General features: G+C 38.8%; 1 protein-coding gene across 7 annotated transcripts in view; it reads right to left on the reverse strand.

Annotated features, from left to right (window-relative positions):
• The window catches only part of ATRN (attractin), a 177323-nt gene that overhangs the window by 46063 nt on the left and 105908 nt on the right, over positions 1-25352 (reverse strand). For all 7 annotated transcript variants that reach the window (XM_044748857.2, XM_070485645.1, XM_070485642.1 and 4 more), the window contains exons 19-24: positions 21710-21847; positions 18870-18963; positions 16922-16974; positions 9408-9502; positions 6642-6720; positions 4674-4831 (exon numbers count right to left, since the gene is read on the reverse strand). In XM_044748857.2, coding sequence (XP_044604792.2) covers positions 4674-4831; positions 6642-6720; positions 9408-9502; positions 16922-16974; positions 18870-18963; positions 21710-21847 — 617 coding nt within the window. The remainder of the gene's footprint in view (positions 1-4673; positions 4832-6641; positions 6721-9407; positions 9503-16921; positions 16975-18869; positions 18964-21709; positions 21848-25352) is intronic.

The raw sequence follows: 25352 nt of genomic DNA on the forward strand, positions 1-25352 counted from the left end.
TTGACCTAATCAGATGACCCCCTTTTAAAGAGGGTCTAGAGGTCAGAGCCAGAAGTCGAATCCTCAGCAGATATCTATATCCGTATCTATTTTTGGTCTAAAATTTTTACTTTCAAATGTTATAGAAATGGAATCTTGCAGTATATAAATTTCTAAGATTTCTTCCCCCCCTCAGCAAAATTTCCTGGGAATGTACCCAAGTTGTTGTATCACCAGACTGTTTCCCTTTTTTGCTGAGTACTATTCCATGATATGTATATAGCACAGTTTATTTAACCATTTACCTGCTGTAGAATACTTGAGTTGTTTCCAACTTGGGGCTCTAATGAATATTGCTGTACAGGTGCTATAAACATTGGCATACAGGTGTTTGTGTAAACATCAGTTTTCATTTCTCTGGGATAAATACCCAGGAATGTAACTGCTAGGTTGTATAGTAAGTGCAAGTTTAGTTTTATAAGAAAATGCCAAACTATCTTCCAGAGCGGCTGTACCATCTTACTATCTCACCAGCAATGTACCCATGATCCAATTTCTCTGCATCCTCTCTAGAATTTGGTATTATCACTATTTTTAATTTTAGCCATTTTGATACGTATGTAGTGATATCTTATTCTGGTTTTAATTTGTATTTCTTTAATGGCTTTTGATGCTGAATATTATTTCATGTGGTTATGTGCCATATGTATATCCTTTTTGGCGAAATGTCTCTTCACGTCTTTTGTCTATTTTCTAATTGGATTGTTTGTTTTTAATGTTGAACTTGAGAGTTCTTCTTACAGATACAAGTGCTTTGTTAGAAATACGGTTTGCAAATGTTTTCTCGCAGTATTTAGCTTGTCTTTTCATCCTCTTACCAGGGTCTTTCACAGAGCAAAAGCTTTTGTTTGCTTGTTTTTTTTGAGAAAGACTGGCCCTGAGCTAACATCTGTGGCCAGCTTCCTCCATTTTTTTTATACGTGGGATGCCTGCCACAGCATGGCTTGATAAGCAGTGTGTATATCCATGTCCAAGATCTAAACTGGTGAACCCCGGGCCGCTGAAGCAGAGCACACGAACTTAACAACTATGTCATGGGGCCGGCCCCATAGCTTTTGGTTTTGATATAGTTTGATTTATCAGTTTTTCCTTTTATGGATCACATTTTTGTTGTCAAGTCAAAATATTTTGCCTAGCCCTATTATGCAAAGATTTTCTATTTTTTTCTAAAAGTTTTATAGTTTTACATTTAAATCTGTGATCCATATTGAGTTAATTTTTGTGTAAAATGTGAGGTTTAGGTGGGAGTTCATTGATTTGCCTGTGGCTGTACAATTATTCTAGAACCATTTATTGAAAAGGCTGTCTTTCTTCCATGGAGTTGCCTTTGCACTTTTGTCAAAAATCAGTTGGACTGGGGCCAGCTCAGTGGCGTAGTGGTTAAGTTCACGCATTTTGCTTCAGTAGCCCGGGGTTCGCAGGTTCAGATCCCAGTTGTGGACCTAGCACCACCTGTCAAGCCACACTGGCAGCATCCCACATAAAATAGAGGAAGATTGGCACAGATGTTAACTCATGGACAATCTTCCTCCAACAAAAAGAGGAAGATTCGCAACAGATGTTAGCTCAGTGCCAATCTTCCTCACATAAAAATAAAAAATCAGTTGGACATATTAACATGGCTCTATTTCAGGGTTCTTTGTTTTTTTTTTTTTTTTTAAAGATTGGCACCTGAGCTAACAACTGTTGCCAATCTTTCTTTTCTTTTTTTTTTTCTGCTTTATCTCCCCAAACTCCCCCATACATAGTTGTATATCTTAGTTGTGGGTCCTTCTAGTTGTGGTATGTGGGATGCCGCCTCAATGTGACCTGACGGGCAGTGCCACGTCCGCACCCAGGATCCAAACCCTCGGCTGCCGCAGCGGAGCACGCGAACTTAACCACTCGGCCACGGGGCCGGCCCCCAGGGTTCTTTGTTCTATTCCATTGATTCCACGTGTCTATCCCTCAACATATAACTATGTCTTGATTATTGTAGCTAAACAGTAAGCCTTAACATTGCATACGGTGATTCCTCCCACTTTATTCCTCTTTTTCAAAACTGTTACAGTTATTCTAGAATCTCTGCCTTTTTTGGGGCCGGCCCCGTGGCCGAGTGGTTAAGTTTGCGCGCTCTGCTTTGGCAGCCCAGTGTTTCACCAGTTCGAGTCCTGGGCGGGGACATGGCACCACTCATCAGGCCATGCTGAGGCGGCATCCCACATAGCACAACCAGAAGGATGCACAACTAAAAATACACAACTATGTACCGGTGGGCTTTGGGAGAAAAAGGAAAAATAAAATCTTTAGAATCTTTGCCTTTTCATATAAATTTTAGATAAGCTTGTCTATATCTACAAAAAAATATTGCTATGATTATTTTAAACTTCTTATTGGGATAAAAAATATATACGACAAAATTTATCATTTTAACCATTTTTAAGTCTATGATTCAGTACATTTAAGCACAGATGCTGAAAGATTAGATAAGGGTATAGTGTGAACAACTTTGTGTCAACACATTGAAAACATCTGAAATAAATTACTAGCTAGAAAAAATTATCTTAAGTGACTCAAATCCAAAGAGAAAATACAAAATATCCTAGAACTATTAAAGTTGAACCAGCAGTTTAAAAAAAAACCTCTACAAACAAAACACCAGAATCAAATGATTTTACAGTAGAGATCTACCAAGTATTTAAGGTTCACATAATTCTAATATTATATAATCTCCAGGAATGAGAAAGAGAGAAAACTCCTCAATTTATAGTTACTAAAGGTTACTTTAACCTTGATATAAAAACCGTAAGAAGGATAGGAAAGAAAAATTATGAGGCATTCTCACTCATGAAATAGACACAAAATTCTAACCAACTTATTAGCAAACTGAATCCAGCAATGTCTAAAGTAAGAAAATAATACATTGTGCCCAAGTCAGGTTTATCTCAGGAATGCAAATGATTTCCAGGGTCCTGGCTTGTCCAGTAGGACGAATGGTGGTGTCAGTCACTGAGAAAGGAAGGGTTTGGGGCTAAGATCACAAGAATAACTATGTTCCGAGTACCAGGAGCTTGTAAATGTCCAGGTCTGGAGATGTCTAGGCAGCAACCAAGAATGTTGTCCTGGAGCTCAACTGGAAGCTGGGCTGGAGATAGAGCACTGAGAATCACCAATACAAAAGTAGTACCATAAGTCCTATAAGCAGGATGGAATTACCCAGGGAAACAGTGTGCAATGAAGACAAAAGAGAACCAAGGCCTAAATTCCCAGACAATCCCAATGTTTAAGGAAGAAGATTCCCTAAAATGACTGGCCAGAGAATCAGGGAAATAAAGGACCAGGAAGGCAAGAAAGACAGTGACTCAATCGTGCAATGAGAAAAAGGGGCCTGAAGAATTCAGTCACTGGAGTCCACCATGACAGGGCAGTTTCAGGATGTGGTAAGGGAAGAAGGCAGACTGTTATGGGCTGATGGGTAATAGTTAAGAGGAAACAGAAATAGGGACTGTGGTCAATGTTACAAGACTGCTGAGGAGGGAAGCAGAGAGTGTGCAAGAACAAAGGGAGAAGCAGATTGGAGGATGAACAAATCTGTAGACCATCTAGACAGGAAAAGGAAAGAGGGAGGTAAGAAAAAATATAATACAGAGACTGTCCCCCTCATTCCAGAAAGGAAAAGACTGTTCCTTAGTCACAGTCACAAGCATGAACACATAACCACCAGAACTAGATTTCAAACCCACCCTAACTGATCACTGACGATCTGCTTCAGTTGATCATAAAAGTCAGCAAACAGACCAGCACGGTGACCACATTTCCATGGTTAAAGATGAACCAGTCCCTGAAAATCCACCCATCCCTGAACTCCACATTTACCCAAAATGAAGGGGGTAAAAGGGGAAATTATTAAGGCTAGGACTCGAGGACACAGTGGCAGATGATTCCGAAGAGCACAAATGGGGCCACAGGTCTTAGAAAGAGGGAGTGCAGTGGCCCCCTGGGAACAGAGAAAAGGAGCAAGTCATAACAGCAGTGGCTGCAGCAGGTGACTCGAACTCTTAGACCTACCCTTTGAGGTCACATGCACAAAGAATCTGAGACTTGGAGAGGCTATATGATTTGTACAGGAGCGAGCTAGGACTTAAAAGCCCACATCTGTCTGACTAGAAATTTGACCTTAAATTTGACCTTACGCCGCCTCCTATCACACTCCATCCTATCCTCCTTTAAACTTTGATAGCACTTTGGGGATCTTTTCTTACGGCACCTTCCACACTCTGGCTTTCACTGGTTACATGTGTGTTTGTTTCACTTATACCCACTTTACTCACTCCAGAATTGAAACTCTTTCTGTAGCTCTACAAGTTTTTACACGGCAAGTGCTCAATGAAGAAATGAATACAGTTGTAATTACCAAACTTGTTATATGCTATCTTGTTTTCAAAAGTGCTTATAAATTTCCTTCATAAGTGATTTAAGCTATCCCCACTATCATCTTCTTTATGGTATTCATGTGCTCAGCACTCCTTTGTCACAGATATTACAAAGGCAAACTAATACTGGACATCTCATTTACCACAAGTTCTAAATTAGTGAATTTAGTCTTCACTAAAGAGATTTCATCATGTCTACAGGTGAGACCAAAAAGCACTTACCTGAATTTTGATGGGCCAGGTGAAATTACTGACATACACAAAGAAAGTGATGTTTGGGTGGTTGCGAAAATCAAACTTCTCATTAGAGAAGCTATCTTTGTACTCCTTAATGTTGGTTTTTGAAACAACAGGCATCTCTTCTCCAGCCTGGGTTCCAGCTGTTAGGAAGAAAAAGACAAAACAGAAGAGACTTTTTTTGGACAGACTCTGCTCTCATTAATAATAAGGATAATAGCCAGCATTTACTAAACACTGACTATGTTCCAGGTACAGCTTTTAAAAGCATAATCTCATTTAATCCTAACAACAACCTTATTATCATCCTCATTTACAGATCAGGAAACTGAGGTTCAGAGAAATTAGGTAATTTGGTTCAGGTCACAGAGCCAGCAAAAAGTAGAGTTGGGATCTGAACCTGGGTAAGCTGACACACAAGTCCATGCCCTTAACTAGAATGGTTTTACCAGGAACCCCTGCAACTCCCCTCCACTGAAACAGGTTATGCATGGTCATGAAAATACAGATACCACTAGTATCCTATTAACAAGCAATGGACATTATGTCTGCCCACAATACTTCAATTTCTCTGCATTTCCCCTTGACATCTGTTTGGCAGTGCTCAGATCCCCTATACCAGGCACAATGATTCACTCCTCACTTCCTAACTAGCAGTGACCTGAGTCTCAACAGTAGCAGGGAGGAAGGAGCACGAAATGTCACTCAGTCCCTTCTGCTACCAGCTAAAACTGTATTTAAGTCCCCCCAATGTGATATAAACACATCCTATTCCCAGATAGTCCTTCAACATCCCATATTCTCCCTTAGCCAGGAATTCTAGTGTCTATAACAATTCACGAAGTGGACTTTTCATCTCTGAGTTAAATCCTGTGACTGGAGCCCAGACTGTCAGGTCCCTATTGAGACAGTCACTGCAAATCATTCACACACTCAGAGAGGCTGCCTTTTTCCAGACAAACGCCCCGATAATTCAGACTTTTTCTTAAATGTCTCTCCTCACTGCAAGTTTCTGAACTTTTTCTGAATTCTATACAATCTTTTAAGAAATGATAAACATAAAGTGAGGTGCAAAGGTATTGTTCTTATTTGGCATCAGTCTAACTGGTTGTGTTTTGATCAAAAAACACTGTAATAGTAATAACGATAGTGCAATATAGTTACCATTTAGTGAGAATTTACCAAGTTTCCAGCACTACATTAAGTACTCCATTTATTATCTCATTTAATCCTCACAACACTCTACATGACAAGGTGTTTTTATTATCCCATTTTATACGTGAGGAAATTGGGTCAGAAAACTCAAGTAATTTGCCCAATAGCATAGTAAGTAACAGGCAGAATTCAAACCCAGGTCTGTCGAGCTATGTTCTTAACCACCTCATCAGGCCCACTCTTTACTTCTTTAGTAGATTTTCTGCCCATCAGATCTTCTTTAGTGAATCAGAATAAGATAAGCAAGATAGCAAAAGCCATGCTCTTAGAGCTTGATTTAATTCCCAAAGTACATTTCACTGTACCTACTAAAATATCTCATTCTTCAAAATGTTTCCATCTCTTGAAACCACAAGTCATTTGCATTTTTCACTTTGGAAGCATGGATGTGGGTGATGATGGCAGAGCCAGAGCAGCGGCTGCAGCAATGGTATTAGCGGTGGCAGCAGGGCAGGGGTAGTGAGCACACAACTGAGCCTGATGTCGCCGTAGGCACTGGCATGAATAACCTAATTTAATCTACACAACAATTCTAGGAGCTATGTGTTGTTATCTCCTCTTTACATGGAACAACCCTAAAGTCTAGAGAGGGGTTTAGACGTTTGCTCAAGGTCTCCCAGCTAATAAATGGCAAAAGTGGGTTTCAAATCTATCTGTCTCCAGAGCCTTCCTTCTCAGCTCCTACATTTCTCAATCTATTACCTCGACTCAGGAGGGCTTCTCTAAGTATGTCTTTACCTGAGAAACTGGCGGCCCATGTGATGTTGAGGTTGAAGTTTTTAGAGGCATTGATGAACATGTCCAAATCCCTGTTTTGCTAATAAGAGGTGCAAATAATTAGAAAATTAATTATAACAATTTCAAGATTTTAAAATAAAGTAGTAATCACATTTTACTTCTTTCAACTTTCTTAATTATAAAACAGGTATTTTACAATGCCTTAAGAGAAATTCACACTTAAAGAGTTAGCAAAATTTCTAAGCAATATACCCCAAATAAATTTCATTCCCTTCCCATAACAATATACAGAGTTTAATGCTTTATCAAATGCCTAACTCCATGAGAAAGCATCTTTTAAAAAGACCCTCACCAGAGCAGAATGACTTACATCCTGTGACCTATGTTAGGGGAGTCAGCCTCCCAGGGATCCTCTGGGCAGATGTTTCCAAGGTCTGGAGAGCTCATGCCTATCAGCAAAACACTTGACCAAGGGCCCCAATCTGTATGTGTCTATAAATTAAACCTGTGCACTTCTTAACTGATAGAATAGATACAGTGTAAACTTCTTCAATATGAAACACTTAAAAAAAAGAGCATATAAAGCTGAAATAAACTAAATAAAAATAATTTGATTGTATTCATTCATGATTTGAAAAACATTTTTCTCTCACTAAAAATATTATTTCAAGAGAAATATGATTGAATATGCTTTATTGGCTTTGAAAACCTTGTTTACCAATTAGAGACAGACCAATCTGAAGAGACAGTTTAATTAATTTTGATTCTTGGTTTCAGTGACTGAAAAAGCTATCTCTGAGAAACGTGTGGAGTCAACTGGAAGAAGCATACTGTTGGCCATGCTGGGGAAATTATAAGGCTAATTTTCAGTTTTTACTGAAATTTGCCTGATAAATCTCTTTCTTGGGGTCAGAGAATTGTTTTTACAAATGAATCAGATTTTGTATTTTTATATTTTAGAAAAAGATCCAGTCCTGCTGAAATTCTTCATTTTGATGGATCTTAAAACAGGTTGGAAAATTAAGATTTTTAAAGGTGTTGTTTTGGTAGTTTTTACGCACAAAATCACAGGAATGGAAACATTTCCAACAGTCATTTTCAAAACATGATCTCCAAACCAGAAGTTTCTCTCACAAAGCAGTTACCTTCTCATTTATTGATAAAATCTCACCTTCCTCTTGAAAGGACAGCTCAAGTATCTATTTATTTAATTTTAATATTTGCTGGCAGCACATTACCAACAATTACTTCTTTCCTTGGAAAGGATCAATAAACTTGACATCCTAGTGCTTTTGTAAGAGAGAACACACACATTGGATAACTCTGTTAAATGCTCTGTTCATAAGTAGGGAACTCCAGAGAAGTCCAAAGATTTTCATGGTCACTCCTCATCTCGTTAAGAAGCATCACGAAGAGTCTACTATGATTATTTAAAATAAAATTAACAGTATCAATCGCATCCTGAAAGACTGAGCACTTCAACTACTTGCTTATGAATAAGGTAGTAAATAAATTTCGTGTGTGGTACTTTCGCTATGTTATTGCAAATTCTTTTTTCTAAAATTCTAGTCAATACAGCCACTCAAACAATATGCCTACACAGTTTTTCCACAACATATGTTCATTTAAAGTCATTTATGATTTTTACTTAAAAAGCTATTCAGTCATGAGACTGTATCTTCTCTAGTACATCTCTTATTTCTATCATTAAAATGGAATATAAAAAACACACCTTACTTTCATTTATTTGCATAGTGAATACCTCACGCTGTGGACTTTGTTCTACTGCTGATTTTTTTTTTTTTTAATTTAGTAACGTTTGCTAATAACATTTGTTAACAAAGAAATACACTTTGGCTTACTGTCATATTGTTTTCTACATGTTATTTGTCATGCTTATTGTGACAGGAATTTTGTAATGGTTAATGGCTTTGTGTATGTTGATGAAAAATAAGAAACCTCTAAGCAGGCTCCTAGATAATTTGTCATCAAATTTAATAAAATTTCATTATGTATTGAAGTGAATACTGAATTACCTTATATTTCATGGAATAAATCTTACAGGTGTGTCTTCATGTTCTACAAGCTTCACTTTTAAATGTCATGCTGTGTTGGCTCCCTTCTACCACTAGCTAATACCTTACGGCTGGCTGGGGATTCATATTAATAACAGTAGATCAAAACCACATTTCAAATAATCATCTTAATAATTTCAGTTATTTCTGGATGACTTCTTCTTGGACCCAAATAAACCTTCACTGTTTTTACCTCCTAATGAAGCTAAGAACTCATTCTAGGAGCAGAAGTGTCACCTCTGCCACCTTCCTTGCATCACTGGCATTAATTTCAACTTGCGGTTTCTTTGAGGGTACTTTTTGAGCCTCTGGTCCATTCTGAGAGAGTAAATCTGGGCTCTGCCACCTGCTCCTCTGGCAAGGGAATTTCCCTTGCAGTCTCTTCTCCTTTTCTATATGCGGTTTTGTTGGGCTGTTGGGCAAACCAAGTATGTGTGGACTCAATGTCAGTCTGTGTATCAGATCCTGGGAAATCTTAACAACACTGTTCTTGCCTTTTGGATAGAAAAGAAATAAAATGTAGATTCTAACATTTCTTTCCTGCACCTCTAAAGATCATCCTGTGTAGTCCACTCTGGAGAACACAGCTAAGACAGTGCTTCTATCCATAATGATCAAGAAGAAGACCCATACAAATTCAAAACAAAGAAGATTTCTAAAAAACAAAGTAAGAAGACTTCTAAAATCTTACTTCATCAGGTGTAGCCACAAAATTGATGGCTGTGTAATAGCGGTCATCTTCCTGGGATAGGCTAAAGGTGAACTGATAGTCAATAAGAAGAGTATCTATGGAAAGAAAGAAATGCATATTTAGAAATCAAAACAAAACAGAATAGGTCTCTAGAGATACAGACTGATTTTCTTATAAATATTCAATAGCCAGGAAAGTACTTTTGGCTCAATTATACCCAGGGACTAGAAATCAAGTCTGTGGGCAGTATCATTTCATTTGGGTTAATCCACCAAACCCTCATTATATCAAGACCCTGGCTGAGATTTGAGGTTCCAACCTAACTCATCTACAAATATTAACTGAACATCTATTACATGCTAAGTTTTGTCAAAGGATACAAAGCGATAAATTAGTGGTATAAAAGGAATGAAGATTCTTATGGAAAAATGGTCGATTCCAGGTCTGGAGCAAGTAACACGCACCTTGGTTATCTTATTTTAGAAAGTATTCAAATACTCATGTGATGTAGCAAAAGAACACAGCTTGAATGAGAGTCTACTGGCTGAACATGGTATAATTTAATTCTAAAAAGTGGATTGTAAAAGTCAACAACAACAAAAAAACCCGATTTAAAAATGGGCAATAACTATTTCTCCAAAGATGATATATGAATGGCTAACAAGCACATGAAATGATGCTTAACATCACTAATCATTAGGGAAATGCAAATAAAAAGCTCACACCCATTAGGATGGCTACTACTGAAAGAACAGAAAATAACAAGCGTTGGTGAGGATGTAGAGAAATCTGAACTCTAACATGCTGCTGGTGGGAACGTAAAATGGTGCAGCTTCTGTGTAAACTAGTATGGCAATTCCTCAAAAATTAAACATAGAATTACCAAATGATCCAGCAATTCCAATTCTGGGTATGTACCCAAAAGAACCAAAAGCAGGATCTTAAAGAGATATTTATACACTCACATTCATGGTAGCTAAACAGATCACAGATAGCTATTATCCACAGTAGCCAAAAGGTGGAAGCAAGTGTCCACTGACAGATGAATGGATAAACAAAATGTGGTATATACATACAATGGAATATTACTCAGCCTTAAAAAGGAAGGAAATTCTGACACATGGTACAACGTGGATGAACCTTGAGAATATCATGCGAAATGAAATAAGCTAGTCACAAAAAGACAAATACTGTATGACTCCACTTATATGAGGTACCTAGAGTAGTCAAATTCATAGAGACTGAAAGTAGAATGGTGGTTGCCAAGGTCTGGGAAAACAGGGAAATGGGGAGTTGTTGGCAAGTTTATTTATTTATTTAATTTTTGGTGAGGAAGACTATCCCTGAGTGAATATCTTTTGGCAATCTTCCTCTTTTTGCATGAGGAAGATTATCCCTGAGCGAACATCCGTGCCAATCTTCCTCTATTTTGTATGTGGGATGCTGCCACAACATGGCTTGATGAGCAGTGTATAAGTCTGTACTGGGATCTCAATCTGAAAACCCTGGGCTGCCGAAGTGGCGTGTGCAAACCTAACTACTACACCACCAGGCCAGCCCCAGTAAGCTTATTTTTAATTGTTTAAGAAACTGTCGAATGGTTTTCCAAAACAGCTATACCATTTTATATTCCCACAAACAATGCATAAAGGTTCCAGTTTTTCCACATCACTGCTAAAACTTTGTATTGGCTTTTATTTTTCAAGACACATAGACAGCAGTGACATCAGCAACATGGCAGAATGAGCTGTTCCCTTTGTCTCTCCCCCTCTGAATTACAACTAAATGGACATTCATTGACCAGCGGAGGATAGCACAGCACAATAGGGCACCTTACAGCACAAGAGGATGCCTGAGAGACCCATGCAGTTATACATCTGAAGGTCGATGGACTGGGTCCCCAGGAAGCAGAAGACAGGTGAGTGCTTCCCTACCCCTTCTCAGCAGCAGCAAGCCAGGTTGCTGGTCCTCTCACAGAGGCTGGCACTACTCTAAGAGGAGGCAGGGACAGCCCAGACTGTGGGCAAACGCTTATCCCAGCCTATGGGAGCACACACTGTGCTGTGGTGCCCCACCAGTGGGAATGTGCCCCAGCATGACTGTAAGAAGAGGGGGCGGCAGCCGTGCACACGCAAACACTACCCTGGCCTGTGGGAGTGCCCACCATGCTGCCAAGGCCTCAATGAGTGGCCCCGGCTCAGACCCTGCAAAGAAGCCCTGCCCCTCAAGCACAGAGGCTGGTGTAACTGTAAGCAGAGGTGGCAGCAGCCCAGCACATGCATGAACACTATCCCAGGCCACAGGAGTGCCCATCGCACCCGCACAACTTCCAGCAGGTCGGGTGGGGTCAGAAACACAACTCTTGCTTCCCCTCAGCAGCAGCAGGTAGAATCTGTGACTTGATACTACCACAAATGAACCACCAAAGGGTTAGTTCAGCAAATACCATGAAAAACTATAGTCACAATTGAGAGCAGAAGAAAAATGACAAGTCTCCAAAAACCAACCCCAAAGTCCTAGAAATTTACAATCTAAATGACAGAGAATTTAAAAGAGCTGTCATAAAGACATTCAACGAGTTACACGAAAACTCAGAAAGACAGTTCAATGAGCTCAGGAATAAAATTAATGGGCAGAAGGAATACTTCACCAAAGAAATTGAAACTCTAAAAAAAAACCAAACAGAAATTCTGGATACAAGGAACAGAATTCATGAGATAAAAAATAACCTAGAATCCTTAAAAAATAGAAGTGACGTTATGGAGGACTGAATTAGTGATTTGGAGGACAGAAATATAGAAATGTTTCAGGTGAAGTAGGAGAGAGAACTAAGATTTTTAAAAAATGAAGGAATTCTTCGAGAAATATCCGATTCAATTAGGAAATGCAACATAAGGATTATAGATATTCCAGAGGGAGAAGAGTGGGAGAAAGGAGCAGAGAGTTTGCTCAAAGAAATAATAGCTGAGAACTTCTGAAACCTGGGGAAGAAACTAGATTTACAAGTACATGAAGTCAATAGAACTCCTAATTACATAAATGTAAAAAGATCTTCTCCAAGGCATCTAATAGTAAAACTGGCAAAAGTCAATGACAAAGAAAAAATGTTAAGGGAAGCAAGGCACAAGAAAACAATCTACAAAGGAATCCCTATCAGGCTTTCAGCAGATTTCTTGGCAGAAACCTTACAGGCTAGGAGCGAATGAAATGATACATTCAAAATACGGAAAGACAAAAACTTTCAGCCAAGAATACTCTATTCCAGTGAAACTATCCTTCAGATACGATGGAGAAATAAAACCCTTCCCAGATAAACAAAAGCTGAGGGAGTTCATCACCACTAGACCTCCCTTACAAGAAATGATAAAGGAAGTCCTCATACCTGAAACAAAAAGGCAAAGGTCAACAAAGCTTTGAGCAAGCAGAGAGACAGACAAAATCAGAAAACTGGAGCTCTCTATCAGAACAGGTTAGCAAAGAATTATAACACAAAAGATAAAGGGAAGAAAAGCATTAAAAATATCTATAAATACTTCAATTTAGTCACAAACTCAAAACACAAAATAGAATAATTTCTGACAACAACTCAGAAGGGGAAGGGGAAAGGGAGATAACAGGCTATCAGAAAACGGACTATCTCATCTACGAGATCCTTTACACAAACTTCACGGTAACCACTACACAAAAAACCAGAGCAGAGCTACAATTCATAAATAAAGAGAAAACTAAGAACACCACCACAGAAAACCACCAAATTGAAACGGCATTCAGAAATACAAGGGAAGAGAAAGATGGAAATACAGAACTGGCAAACAAGAGATAAAATGGCAGTATTAAGCCCTCATGTATCAAATAATCACTCTAAATGTAAATGGACTGAATTCTCCAATCAAAAGACACAGAGTAGCTGGATGGATTAAAAAACAAGACCCAACAATATGTTGCCTCCAGGAAACACATCTCAGCTCTAAAGACAAGCATAGGCTCACAGTAAAGGGATGGAAGATAATACTCCAAGCAAACGGCAAACAAAAGAAAGCAAGTATTGTCATATGTATCAGACAAAGCAGACTTCAAGATTAAAAAGTCAATGAGAGACAAAGAGGGGCAGTATATAATGATAAAAGGGACTTTCCACTAAGAGGACACACACTTATGAATATATATGCACCCAACACAAGAGCACCAAAGTATATAAAGCAACTACTAACAGACTCAAAGGGAGAAACTATTAGAAATAATCAATAACCACAGCAAAGTTGCAGGGTACAAAATCACCTCACAAAAATCAGTTGCATTTCTATACACTAATAATGAACTAGCAGAAAGAGAAGTCAACAATACAATCCCACTTCCAACTGCAACAAAAAGAATAAAATATCTGGGAATAAATTTAACCCAAGAGGTAAAAGACCTATATCTGAAAACTATAAGATATTGTTGAAAGAAATTGAAGAAGATATAAACAAATAGAAAGATATTCCACACACATGGATTGGAAGAATAAACATAGTTAAAATGTCCATATTACCTGAAGCAATCTACAGATTCAATGCAATCCCAATCAGAATCCCAGTGACGTTCTTCACAGAAATAGAATAAAGCATCCTAAAATTTATATCAAATAACAAAAGACCCCAAATAGCCAAAGCAATCCTGAGAGAAAAGAACAAAGCTGGAGGCATCACAATCCCTGACTTAAAAATATAACAGGAAGCTATAGTAATCAAAATAGCATGCTACTGGCACAAAAAAAGACATACAGATCAATGGAACAGAATTGAAAGCCCAGAAATAAAACAACGCATCTATGGACAGTTAATCTTTGACAAAGGAGCTGAGAACATACAATGGAGAAAGGGAAGTCTCTTCAATAAATGGTGCTGGGAAAACAGGACAGCCACATGTAAAAGAATGAAAGTAGACCATTATCTTACACCATATACAAAGATTAACTCAAAATGGATTGAAAACTTGAATGTAAGACCCAAAACCATAAAACTCCCAGACGAAAATATAGGCAGTACGCTCTTTGACATCAGTCTCAGCAGCATCTTTTCGAATACCATGTCTACTCGGGGAAGGGAAACAAAAGAAAAAATAAACAAATGGGACTACATCAGACTAAAAAGCTTCTGCAAGGCAAAGGAAACCAAGAACAAAACAAAAAGACAACACATCAACTGGGAGAAAATATTTGCAAACCATATATCCCACAGGGTGTTAACTTCCAAAATATATAAAGAACTCATACAACTCAACAACAACAAAAACAAACACTCTGATCAAAAAATGGGCAGAGGATATTAACAGACATTTTTCCAAAGAAGATATACCAAGGCCAACAGGTACATGAAAAGATGTTCAATATCACTAATTATTAGGGGAATGAGAGTCAAAGCTACAATGAGATATCACCTTACACCTGTCAGAATGGCTATAATTAACAAGACAAAAAATAACAAATGTTGGAGAGGATGGAGAGAAAAGGGAACCCTCATACACTGCTGGTGGGAATGCAAACTGGTGCAGCCACTATGGAAAACAGTAGGGACATCTCTCAAAAAACTAAAAATAGAAATAACATACGATCCAGCTATCCCACTACTGGGTATTTATCCAAAGAACTTGAAAACAACAGTTCAAAGAAATTTTGAACCCCTCTGTTCACTGCAGCATTACTCACAATAGCCAAGACATGGAAGCAACCCAAGTACCCTTCAACTGATGAATGGATAAAGAAGATGTGGTATATACATACAATGGAACACTACTCAGCCATTAAGAAAAGACAAAACCATCTCATTTGCAACAACATGGATGGACCTTGAGGATATTACGTTAATCAAAAATACGTCAGACAGAGAAAGATAAACACTGCATGATTTCAGTCACATGTGGAAGATAAACAAACAGGGATACAGAGAATAGATTAGTGGTTACCAAAGGGGAAGCGATTTGGGGGGTGGGCGAAAAGGGTGAAGGGGCACATATGTATGGTGACGGATAAAAATTAGACTGTTGGTGGCAAACATGATGCAGTCTATACAGAAATTGATCGATAAAATTGTACACCTGAAATTACACAATGTTATAAACCATTATGACCTCAATGAAACAACTGAAAAAAAAAAGATAAATAGATTTTAATGTACCAGATTATACAAAATTCATTGATGTGGTTTCAGGTTCCACATTGTAACTAATCTTTAAGAAACGACTAGTTGTCCAGTTTTGGCATGGTATCAAAGGATAATATCCATTATTATCTGAAAAGCTTATCAAAATACACCACTCTTTTCCAGCAGTATGTCTAGTGAGGTCAGGGTTTTTTCCATCTACTTTAACTAAAGAGACATATTGCAACAGATGGAACGTAGAAGCAGATGTGAGAATCCATTGTCTTCTATTAGGACACAGTATTGGCTTTTGGGTCTAGTCATCTAGGGGTGTATCTCACTGTGTTTAATACACATATCCCAAAGGTCTAATGATGTGAAGGATTTTTTAATGTGCTTACTGGTCATTCCTATACCTTCTTTGCTGAAATGTTTATTCAGATCTTTGCCTGTTTTTAACTGGAATTGTCTCCTTATTCAGCTATAGGAGTTCTGTGTATATTCTGGATATCGGCTCTTTATCAAATAGATCATTTGCAAACATTTCCTCTAGTCTGTGGCTTGTTTTTTATTTTCCCAATGGAGTTTTTTAAAATGCAAGTTTTAAATTCTGATAAAGTTCCATCATCAACTTTTCTTTTATGAATTGTGCTTTAGGAATCATATCTAAGAACTGTCCCCTACCCAACGTTCATGAAGTTTTTCTCCTGTTTTCTTCTAGCAGTTATTTATATGACATTTACAGGTTCCAGGTGGACATGAATTTTGAAGGGATGCCATTCAACTTGGGAAAGCAGGTATGTAATTATAGTGCATATGCCAAAACATTAATTTATTTTTCTCTGGTTCCATAATCTAGCCTACTATGTGTATTTTCCTACAGGAAGAAATGCATTTACCCACAAGGACCTGATTACCTTGCCAGATTTACCTTTCACTTTAAGTTAATCATTAGATATTTTATTCCACACAGTAGTTCCTAATGATGTGGTTAACACACATCAGTTTCAGAGAGAATGATAACAAATGCTATTTCAAGAATTCTGTTTTTGATCTATATCCTAAAATATGAAATATGGTGATCTCAATCAGGTAATGGCAAATGAAATAAGTTTTCAAAGGAACATAAATAAGGAAAGCCAGAGATGTGTATCTCTGGACTCTCCCCTGATATCTGCCAGAGACAAAGTAACATAAACCACAACCACAATGAAAACAGCTTAAAATAGCGTTCAAATAAGTAGTAACCTTAATAGAAAGTAAACCATCAAATTAGGAGACACGTCCATGGGTAGTTGTTATATTCCTACAGCACTTACGATTCTCAAACCACGTTAAAGAAATTTTACTGAACTACTTTGCTTCTAGACAAATAAGAATTGCAAGAACACTTACAATAACACGTTCCTTTGAGAGGGTTTCCCTGGTATCGATTTTCTACTTCACATCTAGGGAGGAAGAAAATGATTATTTTCTATTGCTAGCTCAAACAGAATCCACATTCATTTTTAAATCAAGCAGATCCTTTGATATAAACTACAAACAGTTCTGAGTCAGTATAACTACATTCTTCACTGTTACTCAGATCAGACAGACTAACGAGAGTTTGCATTCACTTCCAATGCTGACTGCCCAGCAGTACACACCAACAACTGATGAAAATTTGCCAAAATACATTAGACAAATCCAAGTATAAGAAATCTAGATCCTATTTATTATCATGAAAAACACATTTTCACTTTTGTGTGGACTAAATATTCTTCTAGAAGTGCAGTTGAAACATTTTTCAAATATTCATTTCTCACTTCTTTCCTGTTCTCCCTGGATAAACTGATCCTGTTTAAACACAACTGACAGAAGGCTAAAAACAGAGAATCATGTTTTTGGTTTTTTTTTCCCAAACCCTTGAACACAGTTCATCAGTCTGGAGGAAAAAAATAAGTTCTAGTCAAAAAGAATTATTAATTTCCCCATAGATACCATCTACGACCATCAGCAAAACCCAGTCTCCTACTTCACAAAGCCATTTTGGCAGACACAATAGCTATGAACTATGAGGAAAGGAGGAGAAAGCCTGGGTTGAGCACTTTTCCCAGATAAATAATACAGGGATATTGTGTCCTTTATCTAGGGTGATTCTTACCACTGGCTTATATCTAAAATCTCATAGAGAGAGTCTTTCACTGGGCCTACACCTCATTTCTTTCTTGTATACCCTAACTGAGGGCAGGAGTGACTAATTTGGCTCTATTACATTTTTCTGTTTAAAGGAACCTGGATCCAAAAGTTAAATTTAATCTTTGATTAGACATTTCTTCACATATTGGCTTTAAGGCAGCATGAAACCAGTAAACCTAAACACTCATGTAAACTATAAATTACCTCCTGAACACTACCATGGATGTCTCAATCACTGGTGACATTATTACTAGCGCTGTTTAAGAAAAACAAAATTTACCAATGATGAATCTGCTTGTATCTGCTCAATGTTTTGATACTACTAACAATTTTTCCTTAAGTCTCTTCTTGAGAGAATGAGTAAACCTCATGAGGTTTTCTGGTGAGGTAGACATGTATATATTAGTTGGGGAACAACCTCTCTTGTTTCAATTCACCAGGACACTAAAAACAATTATCACCAGTCTCACTGTTGACAGATGGGGAAACTGAGGCTCAGCATAGTTAAGTGATATGTCTCAAGAGCACCCTGCTGAGTGGAGGCACAGCCAGGACTGAAATCCCAAGTCTGCCTGATGTTGTGTGCATCCTCATGGATGGGCATCCCAGACTCTTCCCTGGAAGATGTCTAACACACTTCACCACGGAAAATGCTAGAGCAGGGAAGGATGTGTTAAAAGCCAGAGGATCGATCATCTCCACTATCAGACAACCAAATGTCAAATAAAATACTGTCCTAGAATACTAGCTCTTCCAATTCTACCTTTTTGGGAAAGGGTGCAATTTCCTGACGCGACAAAAATCGAGTAGTTGCTAAAATTAAAAGACTAATCCAAGTCAGCAACCCAGGAAATGTCAGTGTCATTCAAACATAAAAGTGTGAATAAAAGAGCCATTAAGGAATTGCTGCTAAACTGACGAGCTGCTCAGTAAGGAGGGTGACCAAATTAGACCTGTCTGAAGTAGACAAGGCAAAATTCCAAATTCATCACTTGGGACCCCCTAGAGCCCATGGCAACAAGGCAAAGGGAAGAGGGTAGTTCTCAGGGTTCAGTAGCTTCATGGTCCCTCGGCTCTCCCTGGTGGTACAGACCCAGCTGACCTGGCGTGACCCACTAAACCCAGGCGTGGCCTGCAGCAAGGGTCCTGGGAGTGTGGTACTCACAGCTGGCACTCGTCCCCCTTGACGCCCTTGGTGGTGCAGAAGCACTTGCCCGTATTGGTATTGCACAGTGATGCGTGCCCATTGCACTTGCATGCTGGGGAGACAGAAAAGGAATGGAAGTCACAACTGCTTAAAAGATTACTACTATCAGAGATTTTTCCTAAAACAAATAATTTTATCCAAACTGGATTTGATAGGAAAGACAGATTAAAATAAAAGCACTTAATGGCAAAGATTCATGTTTTTTAGCTAATGATTTATCTCAAATAATATAAAGGTAACATTAAAGGAGCCAAAGTCACAGGACCTGAGGAGAGAGTATGCCAGTTTCCATTGCCATCTGAAGCAATCACTATTTTGATCTTTTCAATACACTCAGTTTTTCACTACTATGATTCTTGCATTCATTCAATAAATATTCATGAAGCACCTCCAGTGCGCCAGGCGCTGGGTGTGGGGACAGAGACACAGTCCCTGGTCCAATGGAGACACCCTGAGCAATGACTGCCCCTGAGGGGAGGGTTGGTCTGGTTGTGCTCCATCTCAGCTGAGGTGCCTTCTCCACAATGGCCGCGTTTCAAATCACACCAGGGCTCAGACCTGGGGTGGGATTCCAATGGCAGGCCAGTGTTCCAGAGGCCCTTGGGGACTCACCACCCTTGCCTTGCCTTCTTAGCCTTCATAGAAAACACTTGTCATCTCCCTCCTCCAGCCATCAACACATCACCATTTTTTCCAACAGATAAGTGTGAACTATGACAAATTTTATACTTCAGTTGAAATAAATGAGTCTTTTTGCTCAATACCTTCTTACTTTACACCCTGTTTTTCAGAATAATTTATCCTGAATAAATTAAAGGCATTAGGCTGGAGACAGGCGTACTTTTAAAATAAATCTTGAGGAAAAAAAAAATTACCCAAAGAAACCCGTAAAATAGAACACTGCAGTGATGAAGAGAATGGATGCTGGAGTCAGAAACATGAGTGTTCAACTCCTGGCTCTGCTGTCTGCGGAGAGGGGGTGAAGCGTACTAGCGAAAGACAAAGGCCTCAAGTCAGTTTGCCTGGGTTTGAATTCAGTCCCCTCCACTTAGCTCCTCTGTAACTGCTGGCATGTTATTTAACCGTCCCAAGTCTCAGTTTCCTCATTTATACGATGGAGATAATAACAGTCCCATCCCACAGGGTTGTTGTGAGGATTAAATGAGATAATACATGAATGAAACAAAGGAAGCATTAAAAAAATCATGGCTATTATCCTTAGCTGTAGATATGGGGATGGTGACACCTGGAGGCACAAGCAGGTCCAGTAGTTAAAGTCACACATCCTGGATGTGGTTCCCAGCATGGCCACATCTCGCAGTGAGACCTTCGGCAGGTTACTTGATCTTGGGGATAATAAAGCACTTATATCTAGGATGGCTGCCAGCACAATGCCTTCTACACGTTTATCACTCAATAACGTCAGGTACTCTGATTACTGTCTAATGGATGAAGATCATTCACAAGGAGTGGGAAAAATATTTTTACTGAATACCTTTTAATCTGAGCAAGACATTTTATTTAAGAGTGGTGAGAAATAACATTAGAAGAGTAATACTCATATCTACCATAGTCAGCACTACTGAGTGCTGACTACATGTCATGCACTGCTCTCACCACTTTCAACAATCCTCCTTTCATCCCCATTTTACAGATGAGGAAACTGAACCCCAGAGAGGTGAAGGGATTTACCACTAGAACACTAGCTTTCTCCTGGCTGCTCTGAGGGCCCTGCTAACAAGTTTGGAGGTAGGATTTGAGGAGTAAGTAGAGATTTTCCTTTCCTATTTATTTTCCTACTCAGAACCTGAAAGGTCTTTCCACTGGAAACTATAACAAACCAAAAAACAGTTCATTGGTATCACCTGTCATTTAAAAAATATATAATTAATATTCTAACAATAAAATGTCCTATTGCTTGCAGGAATCTATTTGATATGTATTGGGAGACACGGGACTATTTACACTTTAAAATATACCAGGAGTACTGAGGAGTCCAGCGCCTGATTAAAAATCTACGTGTGATTTTTTTTCCAACCACAGGCAATTATAAAGGCTTTCCCTGGCAGGCCTCACAAGGAGAGCTGCCCTCCCCCACCAGCCTGGGTGCGCAGCCAGCGCCAGGCCGTCTCTGAGGGGAGCCGAGTCAAGGTCTCAGGACCCCTGGTCGGCCACCTCCTTCACATATCTGCATTCCCAGCTCGGGCACCTTCATTCCTAGGTCTCTTTATCTGAGGCCTTGGGCTGAGGTCATCTTCAGGCACTTCTGCTGAGACTCCTTATGGGGGTGGGAAGAAGCCTTGAAGACACTGTCCCCACTCTGACTCAGTCCCCAGTACTTTTCCACTCCTAGCCCTTCCCCCTCCCTCCCTCCCCACCCCAGGGTTCATAAAAGGCTTTTGCTGGAGACTTTTGCTCAGGCTCTCTCAACAGTGAGCCGCACCATGTCCGTGCTGATCCTCCTGACGCTCAACCAGTGCGCTATTTCAGGGGGGGAACTGGAACAAGGGGAGTCGGCACTTTCTCCAGTTCACGTTTCTTGCTCATACTATTACAGGAAGTGAGTAAAGGCTTAACTCTTTCATTTTTGGCTTGTTGCTTTAACCTGCTACTCTGACACTTGGCAGCTCTGCTCACTCTCTCCCAGGCTCAGTTGAGGTCTTGACAAGTATGACTTAAGAAATGCTGTGACTTTTTTTCCAAAATCAAGTGACTTTTTCCTCCTAGATATTCAAGTTGAATAGAAGCATTGTGTTCCACTTGGTTTGCAGTCGGTCACCTTGATGGATTTGACTTACGCTGACACTTTCCCCCATTGGTGGGATCACCATAGAAGCCAGATATGCAGGTCTCGCAGTGCTTGCCTGTGGTCAGGTTCTCACACTTCTCACAGATACTCTGATTAACGCATCTGCTGTGGCCGTTGCACTGGCAAGCTGAAAGAAAAAGAATTTTAAGGGGCCGTCCCATTGCAGAACTGGGTGGAGGAAGTAGGACAGGACTTATTTGCAATTATCTGTTTAAGTTCCTTATTGCCTCTAAATACGAAACCATCAAAACTGGCCACTGAAAACTAGTTTGAGAAATAAGATCAAAACATCAAAAAAGAGCTAGTCCAGGAAAATCAGAAATATATCACAGCACGGTGAAAGCCCATAGCTATTAAAAAGATACTTTTTGTTGTTATTCACTGTAGAAACAATATAAGCTCATGAGAGAATATTTGAAAAATATACGGAAGTGGGGGAAATCATATACAATTCCACCATCCAGAGATCACTGTTCACATTTGGAATTTTTCCTTCCATTATTTTTTCTATACAGTTTTATACAATTGTGTTCATATTAATATTCAATTATGATTTTTTTATTGAGATGACAATTATTTTACTACGTTATTTCATCTATCATAAACAAAACTTTAAATGGAAGAATGATTTCTATGAATCATAATAGTTATTTACCCATTTCCTTACATTCTGATAGTTATTTTTCTAAAAAGGAAAAATTGAAAACTAAATATCTTTATTTATATATAAACATTTCCATAAGTGGAATTCCTAAGATTCCTGATGCACACAGGACTTTACAATTAGAAAGGCATATGAAGTCTGGACCTCTCTAGACTTCTCAGGACAGCTGTGCAGGCTGTGCACTGCAGACTCCATGTGGAGCCATTCACATAGTCCACAACCTGTACCACTCTGTAAGCAGAATCTCTGACTCTGCAGAGCTTTTGCCCCCCAGCTTTATTGAGATATAACTGACATATAATAGTGCATAAGTCTAAGGTATACAATGTGTTGATTTGATACACTTATATACTGCAAAATGATTACCACTGTAGCTGTTAGTTCTAACACCTGCATCATGTCAGACAATCACCATTTCTTTTTTATGTTAAAAACATTTAAGATATACTCTTTCAGCAGCTTTTGCAGATTTATCTTGGTCAATCAATGTGTTGTAGTTTTTCACCACCTCAGCAGCATTCCATAGCCTTGCACCTGTTCTGTTTACCCACCTGTTTTCTACCCCATCCCCATAGGCATCTGAGTTGTTCTGTATAGACGGCAGTTGAAAACTTAAAAATGACTACATCAGTTGTGACTGCACCAAAATTACTTACAATGTTGTTCCTGTGAAGATGAGCAACTGTATATACAGTAAAAGTGCAAAGCACAACACACAAAAAATGTAGCACCTGAAATCATTTACAAAAATATCTGTATTCTGGTTCAAGATAAAAAGATTGAACAAACGCTTCTCTCTCTTCTCCTTCAAAATCCCACTGAAATTACAGAAAAAATGTAAAAACAAGGATAAGTAAATAGGAGTGTGAGATAAGAGGAAAAGATGCTATAAGAAGTATTGAGAGATACTCCTGAAGGACTGAGGATTCTAGAAATTATAAAGCAGATAGGGTCAATATGACAGAAAAAGGGGAGTTGAGACATCTGTATCCTAAGGTAGGGGAGAAGGAGGGGACTGCCAAAGTGATTATAAGCACTTTACCAATTGCCACCTGAAAAACCCAGCAGAGGCAAGGAGCCAGAGCAGGCCTCAGGAGAGTGGTGGGCAGCAGGAAGTGACTCACGACCTGCTCTGTGCCTGCTTAATGGCTGGTTGAGGCATCTGTCCAGGGGCTGCAGCAGGAACGGACGGTTCTGTGGAGTGGGTGGGGGATTGGAGGCTTGGGTCAGAAAGAAAAATCAAGGCAATGCCCCAGCTATCTTCAGTTGCCATAACACCCCACAGGGGAGGCACCTGGCACAACCGTGAATATGCCAAACGCATCCAGGCACCTGGTCCATTGCTCCTTCCTTCCTCTAATGAAGGAGGAACACAGACCACTCAACAGCAGTCAGGGCAGACCAAAGCCAGAGCACCCTGTGGCTGCCTAGCCAGCCTCACCTTTAGGACATCACATCACACCTTCACAACAGCTCAGTATACCTAATACTGGCCAATACTAACAAATCTAGACACTCAGTTATATACAAAATCAACCTCGAAGTCACCAGTATAAGAAAATCATCAACCTAAAAGCATCGCCTGGATAAACATGCTGAACAACTAACCCTGAAGGAAGGGTTAATACAAGAAACTTCAGAGAATGAAAAATAGTAATTTTGCTATATTCAAACAGGCTTGAGAAAATATTGTATCCGTGAAATAAGAAAGCAAGCTCTGAAAAAAACCTCATGATATTTAGAGACCTTGCAAAATGAAAAAGGATAGAACAAAATAGACACAAAACAAAAAACTCTCAATAGGTTAAACAGGAGAAGACATATGGCTAAAAAACTATCTGTAAGAAAATACTATGCCAACAAATTTGATTACTTAGATGAAACAGAAAAATTCCCAGAAAAATACAGATTACCAAAACTGACTCAAGCAAAATTAGAAAATCTGAATAGACCTATAAGTAAACAGACTGAAGTAATAATAAAAAATCTTCCACAAAGAAAAGCCCAGGCCTAGATGGTTTCACCGGTGAATTCTATCAACACTTAAAGAAGAACTAATGCCAACCCTTCAGAAACTCTTCCAGTAAATAGAGGAGGAGAGAATACTTCCCAGCTCACTCTATGAAGCCAGCACTAACCTGATACCAAAGCCAAACAGTTATCACAAGAAACAAAACTATAAAACAGACCCACATCCCTCATGAATATAGACACAAAATCTCCAACTAGCAAAGTGAATCTACCAACACATTAAAAAGGAATATACATCATGAGCAAGTGGGCTTTATCCCAGGAATGCAAGGCTGGCTTAACATCCTTAAATCAATTAATGTAATACATAAGATTAATAGACTAAAGAACAAAAACCACACGATCATTACAATAGATACAGAAAAAACATTTGACAGAATCCAGCACCCAATCATGAAAAAAACCCTCAAGAAACTAGGAATAGAAGGAAAATTTCTCAACCTGATAAAGGGCATGTATAAAAAACCTAAAGCCAACATCATACTTAATGGAGAAAGACTGAATTCCTTCCCCCTAAGATCAGAAGAAGACAATGATGTCCACTCTCACCACTTTTATTCAACATTGTACTGGGGTTTCTAGTCAGGCCAATTAGCCCCCAAAAATAAATTTGAAAAAACGTACCCAGATTGGAAAGGGAAAAGCAAAACTAGCTTTCTTAGTAGACAATATAATCTTGTATGTAGAAAATCCTAAGAAATTCACTAAAAAAGTGGTACAAATATTAAGTGAGTTCAGTAAAGTTGCATGATACAAGATCAACATACAAAAATTAACTGTATTTGTACACACTAGCAATGAACAATCAGAAAAAGAAATGAAGATAATTCCATTCATAATACCATGAAGAAGAATAAAATACTTTGTATAGTAAATTTAACAAGTGCAGGGTATGTACATTGAAAACTATAAAACATTGCTGAAAGAAAGACAAGAA

Source organism: Equus asinus, chromosome 15, assembly GCF_041296235.1.
Source record: "Equus asinus isolate D_3611 breed Donkey chromosome 15, EquAss-T2T_v2, whole genome shotgun sequence".
NCBI lineage: Eukaryota > Metazoa > Chordata > Mammalia > Perissodactyla > Equidae > Equus > Equus asinus.